Genomic DNA, 19,837 nt, shown 5'->3' with positions numbered 1-19,837 from the left:
ATATTCACGCACTAACTACGGAGGCAGGTGTCAAATGTCACATATTTTTTTTCTTTTTTTGATTATGTATCTAAAGTGCTTTACTTGAACAATTTTCATTGACTCGCAGGCTGATGCAGCCGATGTAGATGCTTTCTATTTTACATTTAGCACAGAGAGTTACAACTTGGTTTCCAGAATGTGAATCGCGAATCGAGTCGGGATCTTGACGATCTCACCGATTATCTTGAACGAGAACGCGAGACTCAAGTTTCTCTCTCTGGAAACGTCTTCCGGTCTTAAAGTCAAGGGCGATCGAAGGTAGATCACCTTGGATCGTAAATTCGTATCGTATTGTTACTGAAATATATTTTGAGAAAGACATATGGATACATTTAAATACGAAATAAATAATATCTTTTAGTAAATAATTCTAAATTTCTTAGTGGAGAAAGTCAGTCTTGTAATTTTGTTCGGAAAAGTCCCGTTCTCATGAAACATTCTATGTATAGGTAATAAAAAAAATTAGATTGTTAATTAGCCGTGTGTAAATTGAATTACCAAAAGATGCATGGTTTGTCATTAATATTAACTTTGTCTCACGATATTTTCTTTTATATCCACTCTTTCTTTATTCATTAAAAGACCAGAAGTTTTCACTTTCTTTCACTAAAGATAAAGAGTCAACTGTTCTCTCTTATTCTTTGAAGTAAACAAGAGGTATGCAAAATTACATGATTCTATCCAGAACCGCTTTTTGACACATTTCGAATTTTTCGAAACCGATCTCAGGTTTAGATTGTGTACAATACCGATTCGATTCGAGAAATGCATACCATTCAAAGAATCATTTACATTTATTTAAGGGCCGTAATTGAAATTCTATTGCCCGGACGTTGACTTAAGAGATGAATAAAATTATCATATATATTGAGAGGACCCATTATGCTTTCATGGCTGATGGCTCATGCAGTAATGAGTAATGGGCATTAAATTATCAGTAGCATGCGTGAATAACCTAGATAATAGAGAAACTGTTTGATCCCGTTTTTGACAAAAAGAGCTTGACTGAGTTGACCGAGTACCGGGTGTGCTAAGCACCGGTATTCTTGCTGGAGAGAACCGTTATTTCGGCTTTGACGTTTAACGTCAAGTGACCCAGACCGCGCCGCGGAACGAAGATCGAATGTTAAACCTTAAAGCGCGGGCAAACAAGTCATCGACCAGTTTTTACGTGGGTTAATCTGCTTTGGAATTCCAATAAAAGTCAAGTCAGCGATGCATTGACTGCCATTGACTGTCCCGAAGAAAAGCGTCTTAACACAGATATCCTCATAAATACAGGGAATATAACGAATATAGTTGATACATTTGGAAATCTTCGTTTAGGGTTATTTATTCGGGACAGAATCACTGTAAAATTCCAATCCTCAAAACTACTTAGTATGAAAATGTTTGTTGTTTTAAATGATATGCAACAAATTTCACACCAATGATTTTCTGTTAAATACAAACTCAGAAACTGTGAAGTAAATCTATACAAAGGTCTATACTAATATAAAAGGAGTTTTAAAAAAGCGTTTTAAATATTTCCAGTTGAAATTTCTTGTGTGACTTTTGTAAATTACGTTCCCAGTATTTGAATTCAAGAAGACTATACAAAATCCGTAGTGATGTCGTAAAAACACATCCGCAAAATATCATCAGAATATTTGCGACATGTGTTTAAGAACACTGCAAACAGTAGTACATAATTAAATAATTATTTTCTTTAAATTGTACTTGAATTCCATACGTTTAAAATATAAGCAATCTTTTCTGTTTTAGAAAAATAACTTCACGTTCATCAACCCTCGAAATCTTTACAACTTTGAATTCCTATTTTCTTTCATGAACCAACATCTCGCAATCAATTATTATTCCTTTATCAACATTCCTTATTTGTTATTATTACTAATAAAACTGTTCTTTCCTGTTTCTATTTTGTTTAATTCACTCAATTATTTGTTATTAATTCTTCATTTATTTATATTCGTTCTTTTGTATTATTAGTGTTTCTCTATTGTTTCATGTCTTACATTATTGATTGCTATTCGTTCCATTAGAATTTAGATGAGTGGTTAAACATCTTTAAAATTAATCTTAAGTAATTTATGAACAGTGTTTCTGTTCTGAGCGTACACAATACAGTGGTTGTTCCGCAGGCAGACGCAGATGTGTTTCCGACGATTTTGTATTCCTTGGACAGGAAAGTATATAGAAAGTAGGTGTGGCTTCCATATCGTATAATCGAGGTCGATACACTGAGGATACTCGATATTGTTGGAGGAAACTAGAGTTTCTTATACCTTATAAATTTATACTATTGCAATAGTGCGCGGAAGATGAAGTGCGCTAGTATAATGATATACCATAAAGCGAGTATAGAACAACTCTTCGGAACACCTTGCAATTCCTCTCTATCAATTATGCGTATAATACATTCAGTAATGTACGTAGCTTTATATATTTTAAAAATAATTTTACAAATTATACATATCATACATGGGTAAATAGCATTGAAAAATGAAAATCTATTGCTTTGAATACGGATAAAATATTTTCCTAATCCAACAAAAATTTTTCGTCTCAAGAGAACTTACACTCTTAAAAATAGTTGGGATTTTACAAAACTTTTACTTTTAGTAACATTTGAAAACTACAATGCTATGCGAAGCTTCTAACAGAAATATTTTACAGTGTACATAAGAGAATTCTGTTCAGATAAGAAAGTTTTTTTTCGATGATTCAAGTAGTTTATCATCCGCTTTCGTAACGTACTCTACTGTTTATAGCACTTTTTTCAACCTTGTACAAAGTAGTTTTGGGATTTACTGTGTTATCTTCAGTAACCTGTTGCGGATTTTATCGTAAGAAAAGAGGCATACTCGTATAGCAGAACCTCATAATATTGAGTTGCAAAATCCATTGTTCAAACTGCCGTGGACTGCCACCCTGTCCAGATTGCGTCAGGTTCTTGCACCTTATATCCTCAGGAGAAATAAGGTACTTGCGAAATTTACCTATGTGGCTACCTGTTGTAGTTGCACGCTGCTTTAAGTGCAGAACGCACATCGTACCCCTGAATCTACAGTTTTTTTTAATTCAAGAAGGAATGACCTATTGGCATAACCTCAAGCATTGAGTTTTTCTTCTATTCAATCTTACCGAATGACTATAATTTTTATTATTATATTATTATTAGTAGAAAATTATATACAATTCAGTTTGTTGAATTTTATTAAATCTCATTTTATTCGAATTTGTTGAATAGACAAAGTTTTACAGTATTCAGTGGTAAGATTGAGAAAAAAATATAAGATATTAAATAAATATTATCAGGCAAATAATTTTGACACAAACTAATCTTTTATAAAAAAAATTACTGCAGCTTCTTACAAATTGCATTTAAATTAATTTGTATCCCAATGTTTCTGCTTCTATAAACCGTTCTTAAGTTTAAGGGTATGTCTATAAGTTATTTTCCATCAAAATATAAACATTTTGTTAAATATTGCTACACGCTAAAGATGTTAAAGAAAGTGTTGAGAAAATAAAGCTTGTATGTAATGAATTAATCTAAGGATGTAGCGTCTTGCAGCATTTTACGTATTATCTGTATAATGTTTATAATGATGTGTTTTTATGAATTATAGGTAACTAATTATCCATACAAAGGCACAAAAAATATGGCACCGAGAGTAAAGTTACAAAGTTTTCACCGAAATTTCAAAAAACTATATTAAAAAATTGAGCTTATCAGTTTTTGAATAAAGTTGGTATATAATTAATAAAAAATTAAATTTTAAATAATTGTGTGCTTAAATTTCAATCTCATCATTTAACCTTCCTACTTATTAAAGCAAACATTCCTAGCATTCAATCATTTTTATTTTTGAATTTCAGGCTTCTTCTTGAGTTTCAATATTTGTTATGTAAATTTCGAAAATAGGCTTATAAGTTTCTATTCACAATTCTTAAGTATAAATACTATGTTCTTTAGTTTCAATACGAAAGCCTAAGGACTTTAAGGTATATTTATTTTGCAATGGGCTTCAAGCACTTATCATTTAAATTTACTGAAAAAATTTCTAACAGTGTATAGACGTATAAAACGTTACCTTTATTCTCACGGTTGAATATTGGTATCACGTGGAGAACTTTGTAATAATCAGGATTTATGATTTTAATATATTGCTATTTTACTGGACCACTTGCTCCGATCCGATTCAACCTAATTTGATTCTGAGAGATTTATCCATAAAACTTGCGGAAATAAGTGAGCCGCGATTGCCGAGTGTTTCGAAATCGTTACGTGGGCGTGAAAATCCGGAGAGCAGCGCGAATCGATCGTTGTTCTTTATAATTTCGAGGTTGAAAACTCAGAAACGAACAGTTCTAATTAATTCCTACAAAGGGAAAAATAGCTAATTTATTAACTAAAAACTATATTCAAACGCAAGTACTTATCAGGATATCAAACGGTTGCAAACATTTGACAACTACAATATGTAACAAATGAAAAGTATCCATTATTTTAGAATAAACTGAAGTTGTAGAGTGAAAAAATGTTCAACAGGCATGTGTAATTGAAAAAGTTAACTGATTTTTGTTCGTTGCAGTTGTTCTCAAGATGACATTTAGATTTAATCCCAATACACCTTTCCGGTTCCTGCATCTACTGGTTCATGTGGGTTCTTATTAAAAATGCTGCACGTATGGCCAACGAAGTCTAAATGGCACGCCTATCCCACGTGCTCTCACTTCGATACCTGCAGATATCTTTAGCCGTTTGCGCCTTTTGCGGGACGATCTAATTCTAAGTTTCTAAAGCAAAAGTGACCAATTGGCCAACTAATGTAGCTGCTGCTACCGGCTCGGTTGCTGGACCAAGGGATGAAATTGATTGCAATAAAAAAAGATTAAAAAAATTTTTTGTGATTTTACCAAAGCTTACAAAATAAAATGTCATGTAACATTGCAATCGACGTAAAAAAGGTTCCGTATAAATTACAACATGATCGGTAAATTTATGAACAATATGAGTCTTCAGTTTTTCATAAAATGTCACGTAACCTCCAATAAACTTTAAAGTTGGTAATTTTCTTACATAATTATTTTAAACTTCAGGTATGTTCACTTTCCTGAATAATGTAAAAACTGAAAATCAATTGAATAATTTTGAATTTCATATTGATCAATATGAAACAATTATAGTTCAATTTTGCTTCAGTATCTTTTAATACTTTTTCTTTCTCTAAAATAAAACCTTTTGTCTGTGCTATTCATCATGTATTGTAAAACCGCATTGCGTTTTGGTGATAAACTTCCGTAACTGTGTTGGAAGTTGAAAACATAAATTTTTTGCAGAGGGTAAGTAATAGCTATTTGTGTTTCATATATCTCTGCTGTAATTTAAATGCAATGCATGATAATTGTAATCTACTGTGACGAATTGGCTAAAACGTCTCAAAGACTACTTGTAATGCCTTTTTCCTCAGAACTTTTTTTTTCTTTACAGTCACAAGTAAAAAAAATACCTCTGTAAATATCTTATCTTAATTATATACTTGTTCTGTTGATGTTAACCATCTCAGTGACTACATTGTTATTGCTAATAAGTCAGACGCTATTTATTGTTATGTAGGTCGGGCCTCAAACAAACACGAGAGATACAGGAAAGTAAGCGCATTTCATTTTACTGAAAAAAAAAGTTAAATATATTCTTCACATATCACCAGATATCAAGGACGCCCAAGGAGAAAATACTAGGGACTCGACTCGACTCGATTTTACCCGGATTCTGCGCGTAAATCTGGTTCGCAAATGTCTATACTTACACACATACTGTTTATGACATGTTATAAAATCTATGAAGAAAAAATTATTATTGCAAGACCACCTGCCGTTATTTCTTAGATGTACTGAAAAACCAGGTCATGAATATAATATAGCTTGCTTGTATTGAATTACAGAGAACAGGTGGACAACGCTCCCCTATGGTCCTATACTTCCGGAGGGTGCTCGAAAATTCTGAAGTTAATTCAACCAGGACTCCTGTCCGTTATATTGTCCAAATGGAAAGGTTTCATATTTATAGCGTCTCTAATTATAGGGTGGAAGTTTCCGATGAATATTTACTTTTTGTTTGTTTGGACTAGTTTCGAAGACCTCTACGGCAAAGATAAGTACTTGTAAGCACAAATACAATTTTTTTCGAAAAATAATCATTTCATTCAAAAATACAAAAAAGTCCTTCCTTCAGGTGTTTGGCTACCAGAAGAAGGAGGTACACAAAAATTATAATGATTATTTTTGACTTGCGGAAGACACCTAAATTTGGACAAAACTTTTTTTTACGCTCCTCAACATAACCGTTCGATTTAAGAATGGAAAAAAATAAGTCTTGCTTGTGTGCCTTCGTGAAACAACTTTTTTCTGCTCGCAAGTTCTTATTTATTGCGTCGATCTTTGAAATAGGAACCAGGAAGTGTTTCCAAAACCATTTATTATATTTTTTGTGCATAACAAAAAAAAATCTTTACAAAATAAATTCGTCAGACAAGATTTTAATTTGCATTCAATATGTAAAGATTTAAAATCTCAAAATCTGATCTGGATTAAATTCAAATTGAAAACCTTCAAGATACCATACATCTAAAATATTGAATATTTGCTTTTTTTCACTTTTTTAAATGGTTCAAGATTGTGAGTCATTTTCAGTTTTATAATACCAGTTTTAAGGAGAACGTTTAATGTAACAAATTAAAAACCAGATTGAATAAAATGTAACGGGCATACAATAACAAAGCGTGTAAATTCGAGAAGGTGAGAGTTGTATTATACCGGGTGGCCTCGAGACAGCAGAAAATCAACGAGGACGCTGATCCAGTGGGCGACAACAGACTAACAGAACAGTATCTTTCCTTTATTTTTTATAACAAATTGTCACCAATGAACATTGAGCACTTAAGAGAAGGGAAACTATTTCTTTTCGTTCATATTCGTCATAGAATTTTTGGATTATTACAGTTTCTTTTCAAATCAATTTTTCAACAACCAACTCTTATGATAATGAAAAAAAAATTAATTATTTCGAATATTTTCAAATTTACCGCGCATTCCATTTTTAATAAAGAGCAAATAGTGCAATGTGTACTTCATTAATTTTTTACATAAGAAATAATATATAACAATATAATAAAAACAAATGAAAAGTTTTTTTATTTTAATAAAGGATTTAATCAATTATAAAATTTAACAGACATACATTATATAAATAATATCTGTGTTTATTAATTTACTCAAAAAACTACTTTTTTCACCTGAGATATTTAAAGTCAACATGATTCATAACTTGAGCATACAAGAAAGGCAAATAATTTATTCACTCTAAGATTTTACTGTTATAAACTAATTTTAAAAACATATAAACCATTTTCATACATGTCTCACGAATAAAAATCCGTTGCTATCCGATATGTTTTAAAGTAACACCTTAAGTTTAATTGTCTATCGAAAATTGTTAACATTCTATGTTTAGCTTTCTTATAAATAATTTAAGATGCCAAATATATATTTTCATCCTTTTTTCATGGGAATATTTTTTTCATTTAATATATGTATGACAAAAGCTTATTAGCCTTATTAAAATGCATAATATAGTAACGAATCAAAATTTACCTTTTTTATAAATAATTTAAATAAACAAATAGATCATTTTCATCTTTTTTCGCGGAAGAAAACGTTTAAATCTTACAATTTTGGCTTATGAAAAATAATTCAATTTCACAAACAGACATTTCTTATCCGTTTTTCTCAAAAAAGTTATTTTCTATCTCATTTGTATCGAACTAGCTTATCAGACTTAATGGACATCAAAATAATGATGGATTTTAGTAAGTCTGATAAGCTAATTGATAGACATATGAGATGAAAAATGAATTTGATCTGTGAAAAATACATCAAGATTTACTATTTATTTACTTAAATTTTGTATAAAAATGTTAAATCTTACTTGATAACATTATTTTATAATTTAATGAATTTTGTTTTGGCTTATGATGAAAATTATCAATTTTTTATTTAAATTTATTGATTACAAAGATAAATGTTAATTTTTAACAATATTTTGCAGCAGAATGATTTTAATAAGCTATTGCAATATATGCATAAAGATACAAAATTTCCACCGCTTATGAAGGATGAAAATGTTCTATTTGTTAAATTAAATTATTTATAGCAAAAATAAATCTTCAGTGTTAAATTTTGCTACAGTTTAATAAGCCTGTGAAACTATTTATATATTTATATATATAAATAATCATTTTTTCAGATAAAAAATGTTAAAATTGTTCTATTTTTTAACTTATATTAATTATAACAAAGCTCAATATTAGGCATAACCAATGGATATATTTTGAACAAAAAATTTTTCTTTAATAGTCTTAAAAGTAAAAGAAGTAATAGTATCGCTTCATTTGTTTGTTAGGAATTTAATTATATTTAATTCGAAAAAGCTTTTAAATCGGTCACTAATTGAAGGCCGTGGAACGTTTTGAATAGTAAATTCCAGATCATCGCCACAGCGCGAGCGTGAGAATTATTTTTACTAGCACTGAAATTCTCAATATAAATATTTCAGAGTGACCTCTAAGAAGAAAGATTATCCTAAAAAAAACCTACTTTGATACCTAAGCCATTTTTCAGTTAAGGTATTCAATATTTCCTGTGATTTTCACTGTTAAAAATTAAAGAATTTAAAAACTGTGAATCTCCATAGTTTAGGTCTTCTAAGAATGTTAAAAATTATATAATTCTAGGCTTCGTATAAAATTGAAGTGTTCTAAAATAAGGATCTTGAAACATAGTCATTAGAAATTAATCATTTCCAAATGTTGCATCAGACTCTCTAAAGTTCACTGGTTTTAATCTAAAGTGCAAAATTAATAACTAGAAATCCAACCACAAAGATCATGTTGAAGATATCAACCAATTAATAATTTTTGTTTTAAAAAGGAACCTTTACTTGTACTACAATTAAAAACAAAAAAGCGGTAACTAAATTTGGAATTTGTCACCAGATTCGCAATTGTTTTCCTTTTAAATATATTGGAAGCACTTGTCAATCTGAGACCAAATCCACTTTCTTATTTTGACGTTAATGAACTAGACATAAAGCAGCAAATAGTAGAGGATTGAGAGGTCTCCATTTTTTGCAAGAAAGATGTAAAATATTGGGTTGGCAAATGAGGCCGTTCAGTTTTTTGCAGAAAAATTGATAATTATTTATAACAGAAAAAAAACCAAAGTTTAATCAATAATATCATTCCCATTTATGTATATCATCTTTCCACCAACTTCATTACACCGCGTTCGTAGAAAGTCTGGGATTTTTGAAACTCCTTATCAGTAAAGTTTTGTTCATCCTCTACCCGAAAGTAAAGTTAAAACCTTGGCTTCATTTATCATTTATTCCGATCGTCACAAAATTCTTTGAATGAAAAAAACTTTCATTGATGAGGAGGGTGTCAAAAATCACCAATGAATGCTGGTGAAAAAATGGCAAAAGGTCATAGAGAGAAGCAAAAATTATGTAACTGCTTATAAAGTATGTTTTCTCAATGCAATGAATAATGATGAATTTAACTAAAAAAGAACGAACTAACTTATTTGCCAACCTAATAGTAGACAAAAAATAGCGATTGAAGGAGGATTGCGAGGCTCGAATTTTTTGCAAGAATTGCTTTAATACAATTGCTTGTTTCATTGAGACACAATTGAATGTCACGGATCATTTGGTACATTTCACTTCAGCAGCGCATGTCTTTTTTTATTCTGGTGTGTTAGAAGGTCAAAATGCATACCATGAACGACAGCGGCCAAGAATCCCACGAGGGGCAGCAGGATCTGGTAAACCAAGATCATTCTCTACGATGTCGAAGCATTGATGTGGGACCGAGATTTTTCTTCCTTTTTGGTTACTTAACAATCACCAAAACCAGCGGAATCCAAGTTGCTCATCTACAGTTATTCAGAACAGTTGAAAACAAAACTTTCACGAACGGCACTTTCGGTTGACCTATTGTGAAAACCAAGTGGAGGTATGGATTTACAAAAAATGTATTGTGTTACCTTTCCATAAACACCACTTGACCCTGTATCACACTATGTTCTGTTGATTTTATTTCTTTTTTTTTCTTGAAACTGCTTTTAACCAATTTTCAAATTATTCCTTATGGGGCTACTGATTCTATTGTTAAATGGGTTGTTGTTAAAAACAATTTAATAAAAGTACGAAAAGAGGCATTCAAGTCACCAGTTTCATCCATGGAAAACAACTTTTTCAGCATTGAAGTCACCAAGCTTAATAAAACCAGTATTCTTAATTAAGACTCTCAAAATCCGATTCTGGATGAATCAGAGCTCCTAAATTAGTCATATCGTCCAAACTCAAAAGCTTTTCTCCTAGTCTGAAATTTTCATCTTGTAAATTGTAGGTATTAAATTTAACTTTTTATCATAATCCTGAGTTTGTAAGCGCACACTTTTTTTCACAACACATTGTTTTATTATTGGATTAGGATTTTTTTCACTTTTTGTTTGTTTGTTTAAAACTGTATTACACTGCCGCTCTTAATCCTTTTCGAACGAGTTTACACGGCAAAAAACTTGAGATCCAGATTGTTATTTCCAGTATTAGTAATGTTACGGTTTTTAAGAGAAAGAAAACCGACGATCAGTTCCCTTCACCGGTTGACTGTGGAGTGTCTTGTCGTGTCTGACTTTTCCTCTCTCTCTCCCTCTCTCTTTCTCCCTCCATCTCTTTTTATTATTTCTCGCTCTTTTCCTCTCTCGACCCGATACATAAGCGTGGGTGTTTTTCTCGCAAACTGTACTCAAAAGTCGAAAAAATAGATTTGGAGATAACATATTATTAGTCATATCAGAGATTAAATTAAATAAAAATTGAATAAAGTGGGCGACGTACGCCGACATAAAAGGGTTTCGTGGCCTATTTATTTAAAATGTAAGTTTTATATTTTTATTTCTGTCAGGAAATTAAATGTAATTGATTGATAAAAAAACCTCCCCTCCCACCACTCCCATTCCCAACACTGCTCACCACTCGCATCTCCTCCCACCTTTCACACATTTTCCTCTCCCTTATTTATCATCCCCTCATTTCCCCTTCCATTCCAACCACTTTTTTTATTTCCCTTATTCACTATTTGTTCCTTTCCTCTTCTTTGTGTTGTATAGAGGTTAGGGAAAAGGAAAGGGTAGAAAATAAGTAAGGGATGGGATGGGATTGAAATGTTGTGATCTTGTAGAGCAGAAAAACTTTGCTTTTTTGCTTTATTTATTTATTTTTTAAACACTTTCAAAATCCATACAACACTGTAAAATCTAATTCAAAAACTTTATACATATTTTCTAGCTTTTTATCCATAATTTCATTTTTATCATATCTTTGAAAGTGTGAAAAAATGTATAAATTATAATGTACTATCCTAGTCTACAATCAATTGTATTGTCAAGAAACTTATTTATTTGGGAATTCTGATCTAAATTACTGGTGCGGAAAATTCGAAATTTGAAATCCTCTAAGATTCAAATATTTTGGAATTGAAACCTCTGACGCAAAAATAAACTTTTGCTTCAAGGCAACGAAAGTTAATATAAAGTGACATTCGGAAGTGATTGGACACATTTTTATAAACAAAAAGAATTTAATTTCTCTACAAAAAGGAATTCATTGTCATTTGCAACGTTTATAATTGAAGAATTCAAAGTTTGTAAACCTTTAAAGTTTAACTCTTTCAAAAAAGGTTGACAATTATATGATTTCTGATTGGATACCTTGGAAAATTAATGAATTCAAACTTGACGCTTTACAAGTTAAAACATTTCAAACTTCGTTAAAAGTTCAAAAATTTTTACATTAGGATCTTGAAACTAAGTAGTTAAATATTAATTATCTTCAAATTTTGCAATACGTTTTTTAAAATTTACTCATTTTCATCTAAAGCTCAAAATTAACAACTTGAAACTTAAACGAAAACAATTTTTGATTTTGTATTTTTGCCTGCAGGATGTAAAGTTTATACTTTCAAATCGTTCTCGTATTCTTTCTCAAAATTCAAAGTAAAGAAGTTTATTGTTTATTTTCCCTACAAGAATGTTTACTTTGTAGTGAAATATTGAAAAGAAATTTCTAGAGTTGACTGCACTGTTAGAAAAATCTGTACGAGGATTAATATACATGCGTGTGAAGCAAATATGCACTGCCGCTACTGAAATGTAGCATACATTGGTGTAGTAAATTTAATATACATATGTATTAAATTTAATATACAGGTCAGCATAGCAATGTGCCTGAAAACTCAACGTGCTTTAATTTCTTTAAATCTTTTCAAATATTTTCAATTAAATTAACAATCTAGAATTCGTTGACTGAATTGTTATTTATTATGAAAGTGCAATATACGGGTAAAACTTTCAATATTTAAGGCGAAGACAATTAGTTGTAGGTTAGGTCTGTTATTTATTTGCTTAGTTCAACCTTTCGACTTGAAATCCAATTATATTTCTGATTAACAGGAAGAAGGTATCATGTTTTATTATTTACAATCTAAAATTACTGCTAAACTTATTTTGGATTTGTGAAAAATGGAATTATCTGATTTTTTTTTGTAAGTGATTAACATGAATGTATATGAAACTTAATATAGTCGCCTTTAATGGCGATTTCATATACTTGATATATAAATTTTAATACACATCGGTATATTAAATTTAAAATTATTTTTAACAGTGTGAGAACCAAACTCTAAAGAACGGAAAGAAGGTCTCAGGACCAATGTCTCTATTTATTTTATCTTTTTAAAGATTAAAAAAAAATCGAGAGAAAGTTATTATTCTATTGCAGATGACTCCACCTTAAAATTACTAAAGCCATAAAAACACTTATTGCACAATGATAAAAATGGATTAAACTGTTTATGATCTTGGATTTACAAATTTCCGACAGAAATATGTATTAGACTGAGCATTCTGGATGTTAATTTTTGGAATCCTGTATCATAAAACCTAACATCCCGATTTTACGACTTAATATAGATTGATGTACCAAATTTCGAAATCCGAGATTACAAACGGTAAAATCCATTTTTCTGATACATTGTGTATGTGTATAACGATCGACACTTCAGGGATGGAAAGAGCCATATTTGAAAGGTTAATGCTATTCACAGAGCGTGTCAATAACCTTCTCTTGGACGTGTTTGAGAAGATTTCTTCTTGAAAACTCAATAAAGCGACATTTATGAGGTATTACTCAGTGATGGAAGGAACTATAATTAATTACCTTTTTTGGAAACGAAGATAGTATTGTAAATTAGCAACAAATTGGTCCTCTCTATATCCGAGTTAGTAGAAATTTTACTATTGCAATTAGTAGCATTGTGCCGGACTGTTAAATTAGTAATTTTATCACTTGCTACCAAATGAAATGGTAGGATTTATGTTGCTAATTTTTAACCATATGTTTGAATTTTCAAATCAAAAGATACGTTTTCTACCAAAAAGGATAAATGTCCAACAAAGTAGTTCAGTTTTTGATGCAAGAGTTAGATTCTCAAATCAAGAAGTAAATTCTCAGCTGAAGTTATAAATTTTCGATAAAAAAGGTAATGTTTACCAAAGTAGTTTGTCTTTTAGCTAAGAAGTTGAATTTTCCAACAAAAAAAAGACGAATTGTCCACAAAATAGTTGAATTTTAAACACAAAAGATTAATCATTAAATAATAGCTGATTCGTGGCTAGAATTCGGCCACTAATTTATATAAGTAAAATTTCTATCTTATTGAAATTTAGAGAGAACCAAACAATTGCATTTTTAACCCAAAAAAAATAAGTTTATACCACAAGAGATGAATTTTTAAACTAAAAAGACGAATATTAAACAAAAGAGTGCAATTTTTAAACAAAAAGGATTCTTCAATAGAGAAATAACAAAAAAAAAATCAAGGAAATTGTTACATTTTGAAGCCAAAAAGAATTGTATGCATAACAGTTGACCTTTTAACCCGAAAATATAATTTAAACCTTAAACTTTAGGTAGTTGTAAAATAATATAAAAATGGTAAAAACCTGCAACTATAGGTAACTGCTTAGTATGGTTGCATGTAATTTGATGTATTTTTTCAGTAACAGTAACTACAACAATTATTACTTTTTTAGTATATAATTATATTACCTTTCCTTTTTTCACTTAAAAATTATGTTTTAGCTTTTTTTATTGAACATGCACATTCTATTAATTAACTAAAGTATATAGGTACTTTCGTATAAGGATATGAATTATTACCTTTTTTCCTTTAATCGTTCTAGGAACACTTTACATTTAATATTACTTCTAACAAGGTGTTGCTTATTCCAAATAAGATGCCTTAAGGGTATGTGATACTTACAGTTTCCCCGGCTTTTTTTCCACCGAAATGAAAATGTTTAAAAACTGAATTCGAAGATGCTATAAAATATCATAACGGACGTCCCCGGACTCTTTTTTGAGGGATAATAACAAAAAAAATTTATTGTGCTAAATAAAAATTTTATGCATATGCATTATTTTGAGGTTACGTCGTTTTTCATCTCTGCCTTTCCGATAAATCTGGAAGTTATAAATGAAATTAACTTTTTTGATTGCCTGCAAACAAGGTTAATTCCGGGAGATTAGTTACTATGTTTATTTATAAGTCAAAAGTTTTCGGCCAAAAATATTGTGTAGTTTGGAAGCAACGCTCGGGGGAATTGTAACACACATAACCTCGAAATATACACGCACGTTGTTAGCAATATAAAAAAAGGTTTTGGTAAAAGAACACAAAAAAAAGTGTGCGGGGACGTCCGTTAGCATGTTCGCTATCATTTCCCAGATTTTGAAGGCAAAATATTTCTTATCCTAGGAAAAAAGCCGGGGGAATCTGACACTGAAAAAATCGATACTATTTCCAAAGCGCTGTGCAAATTAATCAAATTTAGAAAAATTAAAACTTTTTTGAATTAACCTACAAAAAAAGTGTGTGGGGACGTCCGTTAGCATGTTCGCTATCATTTCCCAAATTTTTAAGACAAAATATTTATTATTCTAGAAAAAAAAAGCCGGGAGAACCTAAAACTGGTAAAATCGACAATTTTCTAAGTATCACATGCCCTTAAAGACAAAACGACTATCTTTGAACAAAATCTTTTCAAGACTCCCATCATTGTTAATATTTTCTTAAAACAGGAAAAAATATTGCCTATAAAAAGATTTTGAAGCATAATAAAAGTTGTTTTTTTAACAAATTTTTTCATATACTTCGAATGTCTGAATATAATTTCTATTATTCTCGCTTTAACTATTTATTATTCTGTTAGTATATTCGTAAATGAAAGTAAGGTTTGATGCAAAAAGAGTATATTTTATTATGCATAGAAGCTATTGCCAAATTTTTTTGTGCACAGGTAATCTGTACTACTATTAGTCGACCTTTTTGTTTATTTTATTATAGAAGGCACTTTCTATTCTCTATATTCGGCGATACCTTCTTCTTATGTAAAACGTTATTCTTCCGGATTTTTTTGTCCGATCCTATTAAAAATAAAGTGGTGCAACGATATGTCACGAAAATCTCGTAACCCTTGTGGTTAAAAACCTGAATGGCTTTTCATTGCTTGAATATGCTTTATATCTTACATTTAGTAGATTTGAAAAGATCGTTTTAAACCTAATTGTACATCCTCCACATTTTTCCTCAGGGCTTTTAAAATTAAAGGTCAAATCATCGACAAGTGAAATTTAGTTATTGTGAATTCTCTTTTGTTAAAGCTCCTTCAACTTTAACGAAGACGTTTTCATCACGTTTCTCATGAGAAAAAATGTTCAAAAGCAAATTTTCAGATTTAACTTAAAAACAATTTCATTATTCAACAATTTATTGTATCGTGTGTCTATTTGTTCAACAACTTAATTGGTTTATTTTTAAAGTCATTTTTCACGATTAAAATAAAAACTACGCGCCTCATAAAAAAATTTGTCGATTTTTTTTAGATGAACAATTTTTTACTTTTCATTTTTATTGTATCCTGCATAGTTTTAGTGGAAAAATAGAATTTTTTGTTATCATTTTCCCGATTAAAACGAAAATACGTGACTCATCAAAAAATGGTCTTCATAAAATTTGTAAATCTTTTTAATATAAACAATTTGATTCCTAACATTTTTTTATTTTTAATAAGGAATATTAAAAATATTCCAAAATATTTCCAAAATTGTCAGGAAAGGTTCTGGAAGATTTTAAAGTCATTTTCTAAACTTTGCAGAATTTTGTCAAAATTATAGGAAACATTTGAATAATTTTAAAGGATATTTCGAAGTTTAAAAAAATTCAAACAGAATGTAGTTGTTTTGAAGATTTTTTAATTTTTTAAAAAGATTTATGAGGTTTTAAGATAAGACAAAAGTGTTTCTAAGATTCCTGGCAATATCTAAAATGATTCTTCATCTTAAAAAGTAAACTTTAGAAAATATTTGAAAAAAAATTAAACAATACATGAAATTCCCGAAATGATCAAAAACCTATAAGGAAATTTGATGATATAATTTTTTTAATTTTTCCATGCATCAAAGAGTGCTAAATATTATTTAAACTGACTCGCATTTTACCTCAAATTTGGTAAAAACCTGTAAGAAAAAAGAAATTCTCAGAAATTGTTTAGATGAATTGAGATGAATTTTCTCGCAAATGCTAGGAAAGTTAATTTAATTTAATTATAATTTTATTATAATTAAAAAAATTAATTTTTTATTTTGTTTCCATTATGACTTAAAATTATTTGTTGTTGTTGCTATTCGTCGTTTTTTGTTCAAAAATTTATCTTTTTTAGTGTAAATTTAATTTTCTTGAAAGAAAATTCATTTTATTGGTTTAAAATCCAACTATTTTTGTTAAAAATCTTATTATGTTGTTTAAAATTAATATTTTAGTCTCTTAGGGTCTAAAGAGATAAACAAAATTGTCTTAGGACTTCTGGGAAAAATTAAAATGATTTTTCGTGTTACAAAATTTATTTTAAGTATCTATTTAAAAAGATTGCAAAACATTCCAAACGATTTAAAATAATTATCAAAAATAAATCTGAAAATTTAGAAACTTTGTAAACATTTTGAAAGATTTTAATGTAGTAAAAATTTTTTTAAGATGCTTGGAAATATTTAAAATGATTCTTCATTTTGTAGTAATAATTTTAGTAAAAACTGAGTCATTTTAAAAGATACCAATTTTGGAAGTTTTGAAGAGATAAACAATATTTTAGATTGATTTTAAGCATGAATATTATATAAATTAAATGTTTCGAACACAAAACTAAACCAAAATCATTTTATCCCAAGGAAAATGTTAGAAATTCAAATTTTCACTCCAATTAACTCACTAATAATGTTGAAAATAAGAAATTGTCTCCTTGAAATGAGAATTAAAAACAAAATACCGTTGAAAATCCATAAAAATGTTAAAAATAAATAATGTCCCTTGCCTATTTTGATTTTTTTTTAAATTCCTTCCTTTTTTCTCTTTAGAAAACTGTGAAAATTACAGAATTTTTGTCACTTAAACTCAATAAAAATGTTTCGAATAAAAAATGTTCGGATTCGAAATCAGAAATTATTTGAAAAAAATGTCCTTTCCCAACTCAGAAACAAGTTAAATACGAAAATTTTCTCCCTTCCAAGTGAATAAAAATTGTTCGTTTTCGAAAATAAAAAAATTTCCTTCTCCAATTTAAAAAAAAAACTAAAGTATCCTCCCTAAAAACTCAATAAAAAACTATGAGGATATCTGTACGGCTAGTAAACATTCTCCTTAAAAAAATTAAAAACACGAAATTTAGTATTTTAAGCTCGAAAGAATTTCAAATAAAATCCAAACAAATTTTAATAATTTTATGGGAAATTTAATAGATAACATTTAAAACAATTGGAAAGGTTTCTCTACTAAAAAGTTTTAAAAGTATAGTATTACCATAGCTAATAGATAATAATAGACAGAAGTAGAAAAGTAATGACCGACAAATCAAAGGACATCTAATTTTTAATTTTACATTATTAAAAGTTTGTTAATTTTAAATTGTTCAGTTTTAATTTTAAATACTATAAATATAGGAGTTCTAATGCTTCGATTAAGCCCTGAAATTTTTAATACTTATATGGAAAAACTTTTCAGTTTTAAAGTTTTAATTTTGTTATTTTAGTGTCTTGGAAAAATGTTTCTTAGCCAGAAAAAAAGTCAAAAATTTGTTTTTATTTTTAGAAACTCTTTTAGAAAATTTGACTACTGGTACTGAAAAACCAGTGATTCTCGATGGCTGGTGTTTACAAACTCTCTATTTATGCTTATAAGCTGTTGTGCGTAAGCACTCTTCCAGGGTTCGAATCTTCTCAGAGTTGCAAATTTATAAATTATATAATATAATTTTTTTTTCTCATATTTAATTCTGAAATTTTCCATAACTGTTCATAGAAAATTCAAAAATTTGTTTATCCATATATTTCTCACAGAAATATGTTTCAATATTTCATCTTTTTTCTCGTATTCGAGACCTAGTTACAAGTGCGTGACTTTTTTACGAACGCCTTTTGTCCCTTTAGTAAAATAATTGAAAGAAATGTGTAAAGTTGACCAAGAACCGTAGTCTAAAGAACGGAAGCAAGGTATTGTACTGCAGTCATACGTCTGCAGTACAAAGAATAGTAACAAACTTTTTATGGTGCACCATAATGGCCCCCGTCTAGGCCTTCTTTAAATAAAGTGAAAGGTGCTCAGGTTGACGTTAGGAGAGTTTGACTGTCGGTAAGTGAGGCAGGTGGAGGGGGGAAGTTAACAGTAAGCGGATAAGTCACTCTGGTAGGACTATTTTTTTTGAAGAACATCTCAAGTCAAGCCTTGCCTATTTTCCCATAATTTATCATCAGATCATGGATCTCAATTATTTTATTCAATTTATCCATATTTTTGGTTTAATCATGAAAAAATTAGTTTGTTCGAAAAAGCTAGTACTGCTCGCCAGATTAGTAGAATACCCATACTCATTCATTCCTTAACTCAAATATTACCATTTACTTTAAAATAATGTGATAAGATTACTAATTTAACAATAGACACAGTGCCACTAATTCGGGTTTACAGAGTACTTTTAAAAAGTCACTTGCGCGCGCCTCGTACTGCGCAGGCGCCAAATCAAATCCCAGATATGGCTCTCGCGCGCTTATATTTGAAATACAAAACATGTAGAACCAGCTACAGCAAATTTCTTCTATTATTGCAGTAAAATATATTGATGGATATTTATTGAACCTAGATAATATTTACTCCTTATTTTCGAATGAATAAATAGAGAAAAACACTGATCCCGAGAGGTACGTCAATTTTATTTTTGGTGTGGATTTGTGTTGCATAAAAAATGAGATACTGCATTAAAACTAGAATGTGTTTATGTCCTCATCCAAATAGATAATTTTTTGAGACTCAAACACAAAATATTATACCCTTTTCTGATCCAACTCTAGAAATTGTTAATAAACATTTAAAAGCGCCGCTTTCTATCAAACTCTTGATTTGATTTCTATACCATCGTTATTTTCTGCACATGAGCATTGCCAAGATAAACAAAAATACTTTGGGGTGAATTTATCAATAGTTGCGGCAGTGTTTTTAGCATTTCAACACCCCTTCTCTGATTTCCCTCGTCTCGCGCAAACGCGAGACAGTATCGCACT

General features: G+C 29.7%; 1 protein-coding gene across 2 annotated transcripts in view; it reads right to left on the bottom strand.

Moving 5' to 3' along the window:
- The window catches only part of LOC117176955 (sushi, von Willebrand factor type A, EGF and pentraxin domain-containing protein 1), a 28,968-nt gene extending 18,197 nt beyond the window's left edge, over positions 1–10,771 (bottom strand). Inside the window, exons 1-2 of one of the 2 annotated variants that reach the window (XM_033367371.1) lie at positions 10,153–10,771; positions 9,885–10,041 (exon numbers count right to left, since the gene is read on the bottom strand). In XM_033367371.1, the coding sequence (XP_033223262.1) occupies positions 9,885–9,945 (61 nt within the window). In that variant the 5' untranslated portion in view covers positions 9,946–10,041; positions 10,153–10,771. Of the gene's footprint in view, positions 1–9,884; positions 10,100–10,152 lie in introns of both variants that reach the window. The other variant, XM_033367373.1, reaches the window with a different exon arrangement.
- Between the last annotated feature and the right edge of the window lie 9,066 nt (positions 10,772–19,837).

Source organism: Belonocnema kinseyi, chromosome 7, assembly GCF_010883055.1.
Source record: "Belonocnema kinseyi isolate 2016_QV_RU_SX_M_011 chromosome 7, B_treatae_v1, whole genome shotgun sequence".
Classification (NCBI taxonomy): Eukaryota; Metazoa; Arthropoda; class Insecta; order Hymenoptera; family Cynipidae; genus Belonocnema; species Belonocnema kinseyi.
This window is presented reverse-complemented; position numbering and strand designations above follow the sequence as displayed.